The 15,000-nt window shown below is 36.4% G+C and overlaps 3 protein-coding genes and 1 pseudogene across 5 annotated transcripts; 1 reads left to right on the forward strand and 3 right to left on the reverse strand.

Moving 5' to 3' along the window:
• Positions 1-178: 178 nt before the first annotated feature.
• LOC119597021 (pro-resilin-like) lies at positions 179-905 on the forward strand. The gene is made up of 3 exons (XM_037946454.1): positions 179-210; positions 315-389; positions 496-905. Exons 1-3 carry the CDS (start codon positions 199-201, stop codon positions 811-813), a joined length of 405 nt encoding a protein of 134 aa, XP_037802382.1. The 5' UTR covers positions 179-198; the 3' UTR covers positions 814-905.
• A 4,224-nt stretch (positions 906-5,129) lies between these two features.
• Positions 5,130-5,867, reverse strand: LOC119597030 (pro-resilin-like). Its single transcript, XM_037946465.1, has 3 exons — positions 5,824-5,867; positions 5,638-5,712; positions 5,130-5,517 (listed from the first exon to the last, which is right to left on the reverse strand). The coding sequence occupies exons 1-3, from the start codon at positions 5,833-5,835 to the stop codon at positions 5,200-5,202; spliced, it is 405 nt and encodes a 134-aa protein (XP_037802393.1). The 5' UTR covers positions 5,836-5,867; the 3' UTR covers positions 5,130-5,199.
• A 2,504-nt stretch (positions 5,868-8,371) lies between these two features.
• On the reverse strand, positions 8,372-12,032 carry LOC119597029 (pro-resilin-like). Of its 3 annotated transcripts, none has more exons than XM_037946464.1 (3): positions 11,938-11,961; positions 8,910-8,984; positions 8,372-8,789 (listed from the first exon to the last, which is right to left on the reverse strand). In XM_037946464.1, exons 1-3 carry the CDS (start codon positions 11,947-11,949, stop codon positions 8,472-8,474), a joined length of 405 nt encoding a protein of 134 aa, XP_037802392.1. In that variant the 5' UTR covers positions 11,950-11,961; the 3' UTR covers positions 8,372-8,471. The 3 variants fall into 3 exon arrangements, with proteins under 3 accessions (XP_037802392.1, XP_037802390.1, XP_037802391.1); XM_037946462.1 differs by lacking the exon at positions 11,938-11,961 and adding an exon at positions 9,095-9,137; XM_037946463.1 differs by lacking the exons at positions 8,372-8,789; positions 8,910-8,984 and adding exons at positions 11,172-11,589; positions 11,696-11,770 and having other exon boundaries at positions 11,938-12,032.
• A 2,725-nt stretch (positions 12,033-14,757) lies between these two features.
• Positions 14,758-15,000, reverse strand: part of LOC119596653 — a 19,331-nt pseudogene continuing 19,088 nt past the window's right edge.

Below are 15,000 nucleotides of genomic sequence, written 5' to 3' on the forward strand. Positions count from 1 at the left end.
TATATGAGTCAATGTTGGTGTATCAATGACTTTGAGGAACAAATGCGGTGCCCCTGCTACCAACTCAGCCCCGCCCACACTTTTAGTAACAAATGTAAAAAAGTTGTCCTTGAATGACTTTGCGCCACTTTTGATGAGGTATATATTGCTCAGCATTCAGGGGGTAAGTATCAGAAGCCTCTGAAATCTTACTCAGAAATGAACACCAAGGTAGGCGAACCTTTAACGGGTATCGTGTTATACATATAGTTTTTAAACTAGTCACTTAAGTGATAATTCATTATACTTACTGTATCAATAATTTATTGTTTTAGGTCTTCATCCTCCTCGGTTTGGCAGCCATTGCTGCTGCAGACAGCTTTGAGTCCTACGAATATCGACCACCACAGGTTAGTTATTTGAAGTCAGACCGATTAATGTTTGGACAGCTTGGTGTTTTCTTGAATTCACAATTGGTATCATAAGTAAACAACACTAATACATTCTATGAAACAGAGACGGTCCTCTGAGGAATCCTACGAATCCGGAGAAGCCAGATACAACTTCCAATGGGCTGTCGATCACGATGACTCCGGCAACAACTACGGACACCAGGAAGCCCGTGACGGTGAAGACACTCAGGGATCCTACTACGTGCACCTCCCCGACGGCCGCCTTCAGACCGTCAAGTACTTCGTGGACGGCGACTCCGGCTACGTGGCTGAGGTCAACTACGATGGCGAGGCTCGATTCCCCGACTCCTATGAGTCTGCTTCCTTCGAGTCCCGTGAATACAGGCCACGATACTTCTATGATTCTAATGAGTCTAAGTAATGACAATAGCTTAATTGAACCTCAGTATGTGAAAAATTTGACAGACCTTTTATTTATGTATTTATGTAAATAAATTTGCTTTGAGAAACCTATTTTGCTACATTTCAATCATGCCTTCTTGGTGACCGACAGGAGAGAAAATTTAAATATAAATGTTATAATAACGAAGTAGCCATGTATAAAATTGGAATAGCAAGTGTACCCTTACATGCAAAGAAACACACAAACATACATATATGTATATGAATACATAAATGTATATGTATACACACACACACATATATATTATAAACATATATTAATGTATAGATGAAATATATATATATATATATATATATATATATATATATATATATGTATATATATATATATATATATAAACACAGGTATATGCATATACATATATACTTGCATATATATATATATATATATATATATATATATATATATATATATATGCACAATTTTTTATATATATTTAAATAAATAAATAAATAAATGTATATATATTTTCATAGATTTGCATGTGTACATATATGTATGTGTGCGTTTGTATGCATCTATATGCTTACACACACACATATAATGTTTATATTCTATATTAGAGGATATTCCCAGCTCATAATAAAAAACTTTTGGAAAATTATTTTGCATTGTAATGATGGTCAAAAATTTATTCATCTATTTATGTTTTTTAATTTTAATTTTATTTTTACAGAACTGGTCGAAAGGGACCCAAAAGAGAAAAATAGCTGGAAGGAACAAGTGTAAAGCACATTGCACGTATCTTTATCAAGAGACATATGCTGTACAGTTAAAGATGTACAGACTTATAGAAAGGAAAAGGTTTCAGGTCACGTAACTGGAGATCCTCTCGCAGAAATGTGAAGTGAGAATGCCATATCCATGTTGCGGTTTGTTGCATGGTGTGTCATAAGGTAATATCAAATTTTATAATTAGAGATTTGCAGGTTTGAAAAGCCCGCCCTTCTTTCAATTATTAATTACTTTAATAATACCAACTTCCATCTAAATTTCTTTGGTCATTATGACTGCCCCTTTCAAATGTTAAAAAGTGTAGAGAAATAGAAATATTATGGATAAGATATTATCATAGTCATCGTCATCCCTTTAATTTGTTATACTTTTTCTCCTGTAACTTCATTTCGTGTTGCTTAACGAATCCAACAATCAATCTATACCAGTATGAACTTGCATAGGATTTTAGGATATAGGAATAGGATTTTAGCAATAGGATTTTCCACATACTGAGTATGGGTAATCTCTTATAAAGTTCTTATCGAGATAGAAACAGCAAGGGACATAGTATATAAACAATATTTGTGGATTATTAATTTTTTCACGTAGTTATCTTTTCCTTCTGATATTAATTTCACATTGCCGTGGATATAAATACATTATAAATTATATGTAAATATAGATACAATCCATGGCTGAACCCCTAAGGCGCTGAGCGAATAAATGCACTTGAAGCCAGAGTTCAACCTGTTCAGTCTGTTCGTGTGAGCTGAACAGTTTGGCATTACACAACCTATGAACACACGTATTGTGATGTAATGTAAAACAAATTATAAAAAAAAAATATATATATATATATGATGTAAATTTATTATCAGTATTGAAGTACCAAGGATTTATGTACGTGTACACACACACACACGAAAGTATTTATATCGCATTCCGGGAAGAACGTTTATCCAATTAAGTTAGTTGTGTGTATGAGCAGCCCGTGGACATGGATTCTCGCCAATGAGCGATTGTCTACGAAAGATGAATCATTAAACTTATTAGATTTCGTAAGAATTTTCTCAACAGTATGACAAGTTTGACAGCTTTTAGTTCCAGAATGGTTCGAAGCAAACTGACATTACACGAGAAAATACGTTTTCTTCACGTTATTAGAACAACGATTGTTTCTCATGCACATATCGCTAGATATGAAGGTATCAAGACAAGCAATTTATAGCCTGAAAAGGCTTTTGCCACAATAACAGAGGGTGAAATAAATCAGAGGAAACATAGTACTGGAGCACAAAGGAAGACATTGCTAAGGACAGACACGATTTTCAAGCATAAGGTGATCTCTGAACCTTCTATAACAACATGTACACTTAAGAACAAGCATCCAGAACTCCAGTAAGGACTATCCAATATCAACTTCAGAAAGGCCTCTGTTTACTGATTCGACGCGTAACTGTAAAGCCTCTGCTCACTAAAACTATGAAAAAAGATGTTTTGCAAGAAGTATCAATGCTAAAACTATCCGACAGGAAAACAGTGATTTTGAGTGATGAAAGCACCTTCAGATTGACGAGGGTTGACGGTCCAACTCCGCGTCGCACTTCGGTCTGCAGCACACAGTTAACATATAGATAATGTGATGGTTTGGGATTTTTGGAAATAAGGACAGGCGAGTCTGTACTTTCTTCTAAAAAAGGTTACAGCGAGCGGAAATTATTACATTAACGTAGTGCTGGAACATTTGCCAGTACTTTTGGGAATTCATGAATATGTATATTTTATGATGGATAACGACCCTTGCCACCAGTCAGAGTCAGTCTGAAGTTTCCAAATGACAGTGAAATTCATGTACTAAAGTGGCCATGTAACTCACCTCATCTGAATCCCATAAAAACGCATGGAACTTCATGAAAAAGGAAGTGCAAGAAGCCAGACGTGGCAACATCAAGATCAAGAAGTTAGCGGTTCACATGTATGCCTACAATTTTGCCAATCTTGCTGAATACATGCCAAAATGGCCGATGATAGAATGGCAGCAGGAAGGAACATTATCAAGTGCTGATTGTATGAATAACCTACATTAATATTCAGGTAAACAAACGGTTTAAGATTTATTCTCCTTCAAATGGCAATTTCAAAAGGCAATATCCTCCTTCAAATGGCAAGACCGTACTTATATAGACTATCAGAGAGAGAGAGAGAGAGAGAGAGAGAGAGAGAGAGAGAGAGAGAGAAGAGAGAGAAGCAAATACACTAGTGTAATGTTTCTACAAACCGCATTGAGCACATATAATTTACAAGTACACGTGATTTCTATTAAAAATCCAGACACATTCGTCTATCACAAACGTTGAAACATTGAAACTCGAAAGATTCATACGTAAGGAGTTAAGATCATACCATATAAAAAAGCACCGCAATATCCTTCATGATCTTGTCAGCTTCCGAGAATATAATATAAACACATTCTGTATCAACTATACCTTACTCTAATAGACATTTGAACGCCAGTGTTATAAAGAGGTGACTTTACGAAACAAACACTCTTATTCCACCTGTTCCAAGTCATGGCAGCGACAGTATTTATATGTGCTGATACTATGATCAGCGCTAATCGTGAGACCTTGTGTGTCATGTAAGTTATGTGAGGGAATAAGGTACAATCGTTCAGTTTGCACCAGTTTCTTTTTAAACTTAAAATGAAAAGAAAAGGACAACGAGTCAGTCTAAATCATTTAAACACTAATATTTCCATTAAGGTAGGTTGAATGACCAGTCTCAGTTATTGCTACTTCTTTCTCGATATATATATATATATGTGTGTGTGTGTGTGTGTGTGTGTGTGTGTGTGTGTGTGTGTGTGTGTGTGTGTGTGTGTTTGTGTTTATGTGTGTGTGTTTGTGTGTGTTTGTGTGTGTGTGTTGTGTGTGTGTGTGTTTGTGTGTGTGTGTTGTGTGTGGTTTGTGGTGTGTGCGTGTTGTGGTAGTGCGTGTGTGTGTGTGTGTGTGTGTGTGTGTATGTGTGTTTTCATGACTAAATGGTGGCTAAGGTTCACGTGAAATATCATTTTTTTTCCAGTCACTAAATTACAAATTCTATCATGATATGGTGTAAATGCAATGAAACTTCTATCAAATATTTGTATACCTCACTGGCTTCATAGAAGTATTGTGGCTTGTATATTTTTATTATCATTATCGTCATTAATGTTATCATTATTTGGAATTAATTGCCCGAGTAAGGACAGTTAACATAATACGATCTTTGATGATGAAACCCTTAGAGATCCGCGAATTTTAAAAATTAATAAGGAGAAAGTAAATGAGAGGAACAATAGATATGTATGTATGTATATATACTCTCTATATATACACAGTATATAAATATATATATATATATATATATATATATATATATATATTTATATATATATATATATGTGCGTGTGTGTGTGTGTGTCTATACACCCCCCTCACACACATCTCATGGAATTTTTTAGTATCTAAATTTTCTCTCGTCACTAACCGATAAGGAATTATTTAAATGTACCAAAATTTACTTCATAAGGCTATTTTATTAATTTCTGTACATAAATACATAAATAAAAGATCTTTAAGAAGTTCATTACTTAGACTCATTAGAATCATAGAAGTATCGTGGCCTGTATTCACGGGACTCGAAGGAAGCAGACTCGTAGGAGTCGGGGAAACGAGCCTCGCCATCGTAGTTGACCTCAGCCACGTAGCCGGAGTCGCCGTCCACGAAGTACTTGACGGTCTGAAGGCGGCCGTCGGGGAGGTGCACGTAGTAGGATCCCTGAGTGTCTTCACCGTCACGGGCTTCCTGGTGTCCGTAGTTGTTGCCGGAGTCATCGTGATCGACAGCCCATTGGAAGTTGTATCTGGCTTCTCCGGATTCGTAAGATTCCTCAGAGGAGCGTCTCTGTTTCACAGACCGTAAAAGTATTGTTCACTGATGGTACTAATTGTGAATTCAAGAAATCTCCAACTTGCCTAAAAATAAATCATTGACAGGAGATTGCTTAGACTTGAAATAACTAACCTGTGGTGGCCTGTATTCGTAGGACTCGAAACTGTCTGCAGCAGCAATGGCTGCCAGACCGAGGAGGATGAAGACCTAAAATACGATATTTTTTGATACAGTATATGAACTGAAATTTTACAGTTGTGATTAATTTAAAAGTTATATTTAATATACGATAGCCGTTAAATCCTAATGTTCGCCTACCTTGGTGTTCATGTTGGAGTAAGATTTCAGAGGCTACTGATACTTACCTCCTGAATGCTGAGCAATATATACTTCAACAAATGTGGCGCAAGGTCATTCAAGGTCAACTATTTTGCATCTGTTACTAAAAGTGCGGGCGGGGCTAAGCTGGTGGCACCGCATCTGTTCAAAGGCACTGACAATGAAACGTGGACTCATACACACAACACAAAAAAAACCCTTACTTACAAACAAGTCACACACCTGTATATATGAATGCAAGTGCACGCGGACACACACACACACACACACACACACACACACACACACACACACACAGCACACACACACACAAGCACATTCATGCGTGGGCAACTTAGGATTGCTTAACAAACATTTCAGCGTTCCGTAAGCACTGAACTGCATAATGCAATACCTCTGCGTCGGAAAAATGATTGAAAGCCTTTTTCTTACGATACAAAGACCAGTATATATATGTACACATCAAGGTACATAAAACTGATATTAATATTACATTACATTATTTACACAAAATTACTTTATACCACACACTTAACAGGTTAAACTCTGGATTAGAGTGCATTTGTAAGCACAGTGCCTCAGGGCCACAACCATGGATTACATTATATTTCTATTTACGGCAAAGTTAAAATTAATATCAGAAGTATGCTACTGTGTCGTTCTCTCGTGAGGATAACTCGAACGTTTCATAATTTATTACTGATAAACATTGTCCTTCTGGCTTTCCATCCGGATTAAAACGACATTATCTCAGAGGAACCATGAATGTTAGTTTTCTTATTAATATGGAAAAAATCCTATCACTTCTTGTGTCAGTTAATACGGGCATAGAATAATTGTTGGAATGGTAAAAAATAAATATGAAAACGAGAACCTATAAATGCTGATAACCATTAGTTTAAAAGATAATATTTTTGTGGTTTATTCCTTACATGTATATATTTGATGTTTTGAAAGAGGCAAAGTGTCGGCGGTAAGTATGACTAAAAATAATTATTAAAGTATTATTAAAGTAGGTAATAACTGAAAAATGGCTGGAACTTAAGTACCTTCAAACCTCTAATTATATATTAGATATTACCTCATAACATAGCAAGCAATTAGACCACCACGTGGGTATTAATTCTCAGTTTACTTTTCGTAGGGACAGATCTTCCATCACTTAATCTGTAACCCTATCCTGTCTCTAAACCAGTGTATCTCTAATTGTATAACGCGTATCTTATATTGTCTAGTGATATAACATATGTTACTGTTAAAGATGTGTGCAGCTTGGTTCTGCCAGATATTGCTTACTTCTTTATAAAGTCTTTTTCAGTAGCCCTTTCAATAAGTTTTATAGCCTCTCATATTTACATAACAAAACCAGAAATGAAAATCTTTCACTGCATACTCTAATACAGTATATAAACAATATATATATATATATATATATATATATATATATATATATATATATATATATATATATATAACGTATATTTATTTGTATATATACATATGTATATATATATATGTGTGAGTGTGTGTGCGCGCGCGCGCGTGTGTGTATGTGCGCGCGTGCGTATGTGTGTGTGTGCGTGTGTATGTGTGTGTGTGTGTATTTGTAGAAATATAGATACATGCAAAGATACCGTAACAGATAGAAGATATACATATAGATGCATAGAGAGAGACAGAGAGACAAACAGACATGCACACGGATAGAGAGATACAATACAACATATGTAAAACTTTTGAAAAATAGAGATAGAGATGAAATATAAGAAAATGAATTCTTCTGAATAAGAGAGAGAGAGAGAGAGAGAGAGAGAGAGAGAGAGAGAGAGAGAGAGAGAGAGAGAGAGAGAGAGAGAGAGAGAGAGTATTGAAGTTTGAATGTTCAAAGCGCACTGTGCACATATACATTACCAGGACACATATCTTATTAGTTTAATAACCTAAACAATCCCACACTAGCATTCGTCCATCACCAATTTTGGACAAATCAAACTCGAAAGATTCAAGTGTAAGGAGTATTCCTCCTTAAACTTAGGTCAATTTCCATCCTGATACGTTAAATAATTCTAACAACTCTTGGATCTAATATCTAGAGTCATTTCTGAACAGGAAAACATTATCAAAACCATCCTATAATACTCGAGATACAACGATATTCTTCGCGTTCTCTCCAGTATCCGAGAATGTGATAGAACCTTGGGTGTCACGTAGTCTATAACAGACAAACTTAGCAAGTTATATATGAGAATAAGGTAACAGCGTTCAGTTTTCACTAGTTTTGTTTACATACCTTAAAAGATCGTAATAACTGGAATGATAGTATCATTTCTTATTGCTTCCTTGAAGATGGAAATTTATTTATGCTTTTATTATTCTCATATACAGAAAAATACTTTTCGAGGGCCATGCATGACAACATTGCAGGCTCATTAGGAGCTAAGGTTCATGTGAAATATTCCATATTTACTATTTATTTCCAGTCCTTGAATCGCAAACGTTATAAAGGTATGAAATAAATGGAGCGAAACTTGCTTTGGAATGCAGATTTATTAATTTCATATATAAATATATAAATAAAATGTCTTAGAAAAGTCTTCATGTCATGAGGATCAGTCAAAGTAGCATGCTTACTTAGACTCGTTGGAGTCATAGAAATATCGGGGCCTGTATTCACGGGACTCGAAGGAAGCAGACTCGTAGGAGTCAGGGAAACGAGCCTCGCCATCGTAGTTGACCTCAGCCACGTAGCCGGAGTCGCCGTCCACGAAGTACTTGACGGTCTGAAGGCGGCCGTCGGGGAGGTGCACGTAGTAGGATCCCTGAGTGTCTTCACCGTCACGGGCTTCCTGGTGTCCGTAGTTGTTGCCGGAGTCATCGTGATCGACAGCCCATTGGAAGTTGTATCTGGCTTCTCCGGATTCGTAGGATTCTTCAGAGGAACGTCTCTGTTTCACAGACCGTAAAAGTATTGTTTACTGATGGTACTAATTGTGAATTCAAGAAATCTCTAAGTTGCCCAAAAATAAATCATTGACAGGAGATTGCTTAGACTTGAAATAACTAACCTGTGGTGGCCTGTATTCGTAGGACTCGAAGCTGTCTGCAGCAGCAATGGCTGCCAGACCGAGGAGGATGAAGACCTGAAACACAATATTTTTGATACAGTATATGAACTGAAATCTTACAGTAGTGATTAGTTTAAAAGTTATATTTAATATACGATAGCCGTTAAATCCTAAGGTTCGCCTACCTTGGTGTTCATGTTGGAGTAAGATTTCAGAGGCTACTGATACTTAACCCCTGAATGCTGAGCAATATATACTTCAGCAAATGTGGCGCAAGGTCATTCAAGGTCATCTTTTTTACATTTGTTACTAAAAGTGCGGGCGGGGCTAAGTTGGTGGCACCGCATCTGTTCAAAGGCACTGACAATGAAACGTGGACTCACACACACAACACTCCCACGCACGAATTAATACAAAAACAAACCCTTACGGATACACTTACAAACATAGTCACACACCTGCATACACCATACGTGAATATATGAATGCAAGTGCGCGCGCGCGCGGACACACACACACACACATACACACACACACACACACACACACACACATTCATGCGTGGGCAACTTAGGATTGCTTAACGAACATTTCAACGTTCCGTAAGCACTGAACTGCATAATGCAATACCTCTGCGTCGGAAAAGTGATTGAAAGTATTTTACTTACGATATAGGGACCGGTATATATATCTACACACACAGGGTACTTTAAGACTGATATTAATATTACATTACATTATTTACACTAAATTATATTATGGCACACACTTAACAGGTTAAACGCTGGATTAAAGTGCATTTGTAAGCACAGTGCCTCAGGGCCACAACCATGGATTAAATTATATTTCTATTTACGGCAAAGTAAAATTAATATCAGAAGTATGCTATTGTGTCGTTCTCTCGTGAGGATAACTCGAACGTTTCATAATTTATTACTGATGTACATTGTCCTTCTGGCTTTCCATCCGGATTAAAACGACATTATCTCAGAGGAACCATGAGTGTTAGTTTTCTTCTTAATATTAGAAAAATCCTATCATTCTGTTTGTCAGTTAATACTGACGTAAAACAATTGTTGGAATGATAAAAATAATATATGTGGAAACGAGAGCCTAGGAAGGATGATAACCATTAGTTTAAAAGATAATATTTTTGTGGTTTATTCCTTCACATGATATATATTTGATATTTTGAAAGAGGCAGAAGTGTCGGTGATATAACTAAAAAGAATTTAATACTCGAGATACAACGATATTCTTCGTGTTTTCGCCAGTTTCCGAGAATGTGATTAGAACCTCGTGCGTCACGTAGTCTAAAACAGACAAACTTAGCAGGTGTATTGCAATTGTTATTTCAATAAGTACAACGTATTGAAGACATGATATTATTTATTTATGAGAAATTTGATTTACTTTCTATTGTTTAAGTGTACTCTAGGATGATTTATATAAAAGAGTCTATTATATGAAGCACCCCTCTGTCGTTTTGCTTTTGTCTGTTGACGCATGGAAGCATTGGAACGCGTTGTCTGGAGCCAATTTTTGATAAGAAATTGTGATCATCTATGATATTGACAGCTGTAGAGAATTAGATTCATGGTCGTGTTGGATTTAACTCTGCCCTGATTTGGAATCTATGTCATCAATATTCACGTGGAGATGGCATTATGAAAGTTGAAATTCTCAGTTATTTTCATTTTATGAAATATTTTGTGTTCCTTTGGAATCATGATGTGACATTTATGAATTTTCTTTATTTAAATATTATCAAGTTCTGATTGTGTTATTACATTTATTGAACTTTTAATTGATTCTAAGGATTTATTAGGCTTTGTTTCCTGTATTAAGTATTAATACTTATCTGATTATGTATATGCAGTATAGAAAATTTGTTATTCTTCTTTTCAGATTGAACCTTATCAACAATAAAGGTTTTACAACAGTTGCTTAGTATTATTGGTGAACCAGCAAGTTATATATGAGAATAATGTAAGAGCGTTCAATTTGCACTAGTTTTGTTTACATATTACAAAAAATCATAATTGAAATACTAGTCTCATTTCTTACTGTTTCCTTGAAGATGGAAATTTATTTATGCTTTTATTATTCTCATATACAGAAACTTGCTTTTCGAGGGCCCTGCATGGCAACATTGTAGGCTCATTAGGAGCTAAGGTTCATGTGAAATATTCCATATTTACTATCCATTTCCAGTCCTTGAATCGCAAACGTTATAAAGGTATGAAGTAAATGGAGCGAAACTTGCTTTGGAATGCAGATTTATTAAATTTCGTATATAAATATATAAATAAAATGTCTTAGAAAAGTCTTCATGTCATGAGGATCAGTCAAGGTAGCATGATTACTTAGACTCATTGGAGTCATAGAAATATCGGGGCCTGTATTCACGGGACTCGAAGGAAGCCGACTCGTAGGAGTCGGGGAATCGAGCCTCGCCATCGTAGTTGACCTCAGCCACGTAGCCGGAGTCGCCGTCCACGAAGTACTTGACGGTCTGGAGGCGGCCGTCGGGGAGGTGCACGTAGTAGGATCCCTGAGTGTCTTCACCGTCACGGGCTTCCTGGTGTCCGTAGTTGTTGCCGGAGTCATCGTGATCGACAGCCCATTGGAAGTCGTACTTGGCTTCTCCGGATTCGTAAGATTCCTCAGAGGAACGTCTCTGTTTGATAGATCAAAATAGTGTTGTTCACTCATAGACATAAAAAAGACAAACCTATCAAAACATCAATCACTGCCAGAGGAATTTTAGACTTGAAATCACAAACCTGTGGTGGCCTGTATTCGTAGGACTCGAAGCTGTCTGCAGCAACAATGGCTGCCAGACCGAGGAGGATGAAGATCTAAAATACGAATTTTGTCGATGTGTATATAACAATAAACAACAATAGCAACGTGATTTTGATGCATATTCATAAATATTAATTCCTTTAAATATTCTGCATTCTAAAAGCCGTGAACGTTTATAAAGTTGAGCGTTCTTTGAAGATAGATTTTAAAGTTCGCTTACCTTGGTGTTCATGTTGATTTGGGATTTCAGAAGCTACTGATACTTTCCCTGTGAAAGCTGAGCAATATATACCTCCGCATCGGCGCAAACGTGGCGCAAGGTCACTCAAGGACAACTTTTTAAAAAGTGTTACCATGTCTGGGTGGGGCTGAGTTGATGGTAGAAATATTGACATTTCTCGTATTTCAATTAGATCACAAGCACACACACATGTCTAACACACCCGAACATGTACATCATGTACACACTTGAGCAGTCACACCTACACCTACAAACAAATGTTCTGAACACAAATTTAAACAACGTAAGCCAAACATTTGTATAAACTTGAATATAACTATTCGAAGGCGCGCTCGCGCGAACGCACACACACACACAATCGTTACTTACGTACGAACATTCCTATATGCAGTAAGCACCAAAGTAATTAGCACATACGGATACATTGACACATACACCCACACGGATACATACACACAGAAATACGTACACAGAATACATAAGTTTGCATAATGCAGACCGCATACGCATAGATGTGGTTACACTTCAACACTCGCAGTCGCAACATAGGAATCCTTAATGAGTATTCCTTTATGTAGGAAGCATCGAACTGCATTATTCCATACTTGTGATACTGAAGATATAATAGAATGTACGTTACAGCAAAGGAGAAATAGGAAACCAGACGGGTTTCAATTTTCATTTTCAAATCAACAAGACGAGTTTCTGTTCCCTTCTGCCCATATAACTGTGGTTCCTTTAAACGTTTACATCTTTTACCATATAGTTTTTTTCTTATACATACATACATACATACATACATATATACATACATACATACATATATATATATATGTATATATATGTATATATTTGCGATATAGAAAAAAAGTAAAGAGGGGGAAGGGGAGGGGATTAATTGATTATATAAAATTATCTGCCGCGTCAACAATTTACGGTCATTAGAGGCGAATACCTTTTTGGATTGAAATGTTAAAATATTTAAAACCTTCGAAATCTATCAATAAATGTTTCATCAATGAAAATATATAAGAATTTGCATATAAAGAATCATGAATAAAATCCTTGCATAATTCATTTTGGTTAAAGATATTAGTCTCCTGTAGGAAACTAATAAGATTTTCTATGTAATAACCCCCTCCCCCAAAAAATAAAATTTTTCAGTGCATATGGAGAAGACAAGTACATATGTCTATGGTCTGAGAATGCTGCACATTTTTCCACTACAAGTGCGACCGATAATCGTTTTCACAACGTACTTTACTTTTATCCATCATCGGCCCATGAGTCAGTCTTGTATTCCCACTCAGCCTTGTTAACACAACTTCTACTTGTCGGTTGGGATGGACGCTGGTCACCCAACTGCTAAGGTCATCTCTGATCCCTCACAGTTTGTTTCTAGAATCATGTCTTTATTCATCGCGAAGACAACTTCTGATACTGGGTTTCAAATCGGTGGGTTGGTGATCAGCTCGCTCATTCCCACTGATACATGCACTGGAACCCAACACAGAGTTATCTTTTTACGTGCTGACATCAGTGCAAGCCAATCTTGAATCTCCCTAACTGTTGGATGTGATGAGTTTAAGCTCTTGATTGCTTGCGAGGCACTGCGAAAGTCGGAATATATTACAATAGAATGGTTTCTAAGATCTCTAAGGGAAGGGGAGGGAATAATGTGGATTTCCAGAGAGATAGGAAAAATAATATATATTTTTTCAATCCTGTTTAAGTAACAGGCTTGGGAATGTGTCTATTACTAAAACACACGGTTTGTTAGTGAATATACGGTCCGATGAAGTAATCAGATTAGAAGCACACTAAAATGTATCCAGATATACTAAATGAACTGAACCCCAACCTCTACCTTATAAGATCTGAGAGAATTTTAGATGATAATGTCATTATCTTCCGGAAGACATTTTGATCTCTTTCCGAAATTTACCGATGGTGTTAATATTAAACCTAATGAATTAAGTTGCAATCAAAAATATATTACCAACTGTATTTCATTGTGTTAGGCATATATATGAAAATGTGCGTTGAAAAGGAATGTAAGAATAACAATGAGAAATGAATTACTGTTTTAATGCCATGCATCACGCATTACTATTTGTTCTGGACGCGGGATGCATACCAGATTATTGATAGATAACGTAATCATTAAAGCAATTAATATCACGTTTGCCGTGTAGTTAGGAAAACACATGAACACACACATCAATAATTCTGCCTCAATTTTGTTGTGCTTTTCTTAACATAAGATGAATTCGATTTTTTAACCTCAATGAAGATTCAGCAGTCCTGGATAATTTACATTTGATTTTAAACTTGGAATAAGATTTTCTTTCGAAGAGGTTGAATGCTCAACCCTCTTTGACAGGGGGTGTAATCGCTTTTTTTTCTATTATAGTACGTCACGTCAATACATCATAGTCATAGGACTATGACAATACATGAGGTTCATAACGAATTTTTATTAAAGAAAAAAATCTTATCTACTATTCACATCCAGCATTTGAATCGCGAATAATGGTATAATTTTTGTAATCATATAATGTAAATGCATTGAAATTTGTTGCAGAATGTAATTTATTAATTTTATACATAAATATGTGAATAAAATATTTTCTATCTACTATTCACTTCCAGTATTTGAATTGCAAATAATGGTAATTGTTCTTGTAATCATATAATATAAATGCATCAAAATTTGTTGAAGAAAGTAAATTTGTTAATTTTGCACATAAATATATAAATAAAACTTTCAGCTATAGAAGTTCGACCAAGCCAGACTCCTTACTCGGACTCGTTGGAGTCATAGACATATCGTGGCCTGTATTCGCGGGACTCGAAGGAAGCAGACTCGTAGGAGTCGGGGAATCGAGCCTCGCCATCGTAGTTGACCTCAGCCACGTAGCCGGAGTCACCTTCTACGACGAACCTGACGGTCTGAAGGCGGCCGTCGGGGAGGTGCACGTAGTAGGATCCCTGAGTGTCTTCACCGTCACGGGCTTCCTGGTGTCCGTCGTTGTTGCCGGA

This window comes from Penaeus monodon, chromosome 38 (genome assembly GCF_015228065.2).
Source record: "Penaeus monodon isolate SGIC_2016 chromosome 38, NSTDA_Pmon_1, whole genome shotgun sequence".
Lineage (NCBI taxonomy): Eukaryota > Metazoa > Arthropoda > Malacostraca > Decapoda > Penaeidae > Penaeus > Penaeus monodon.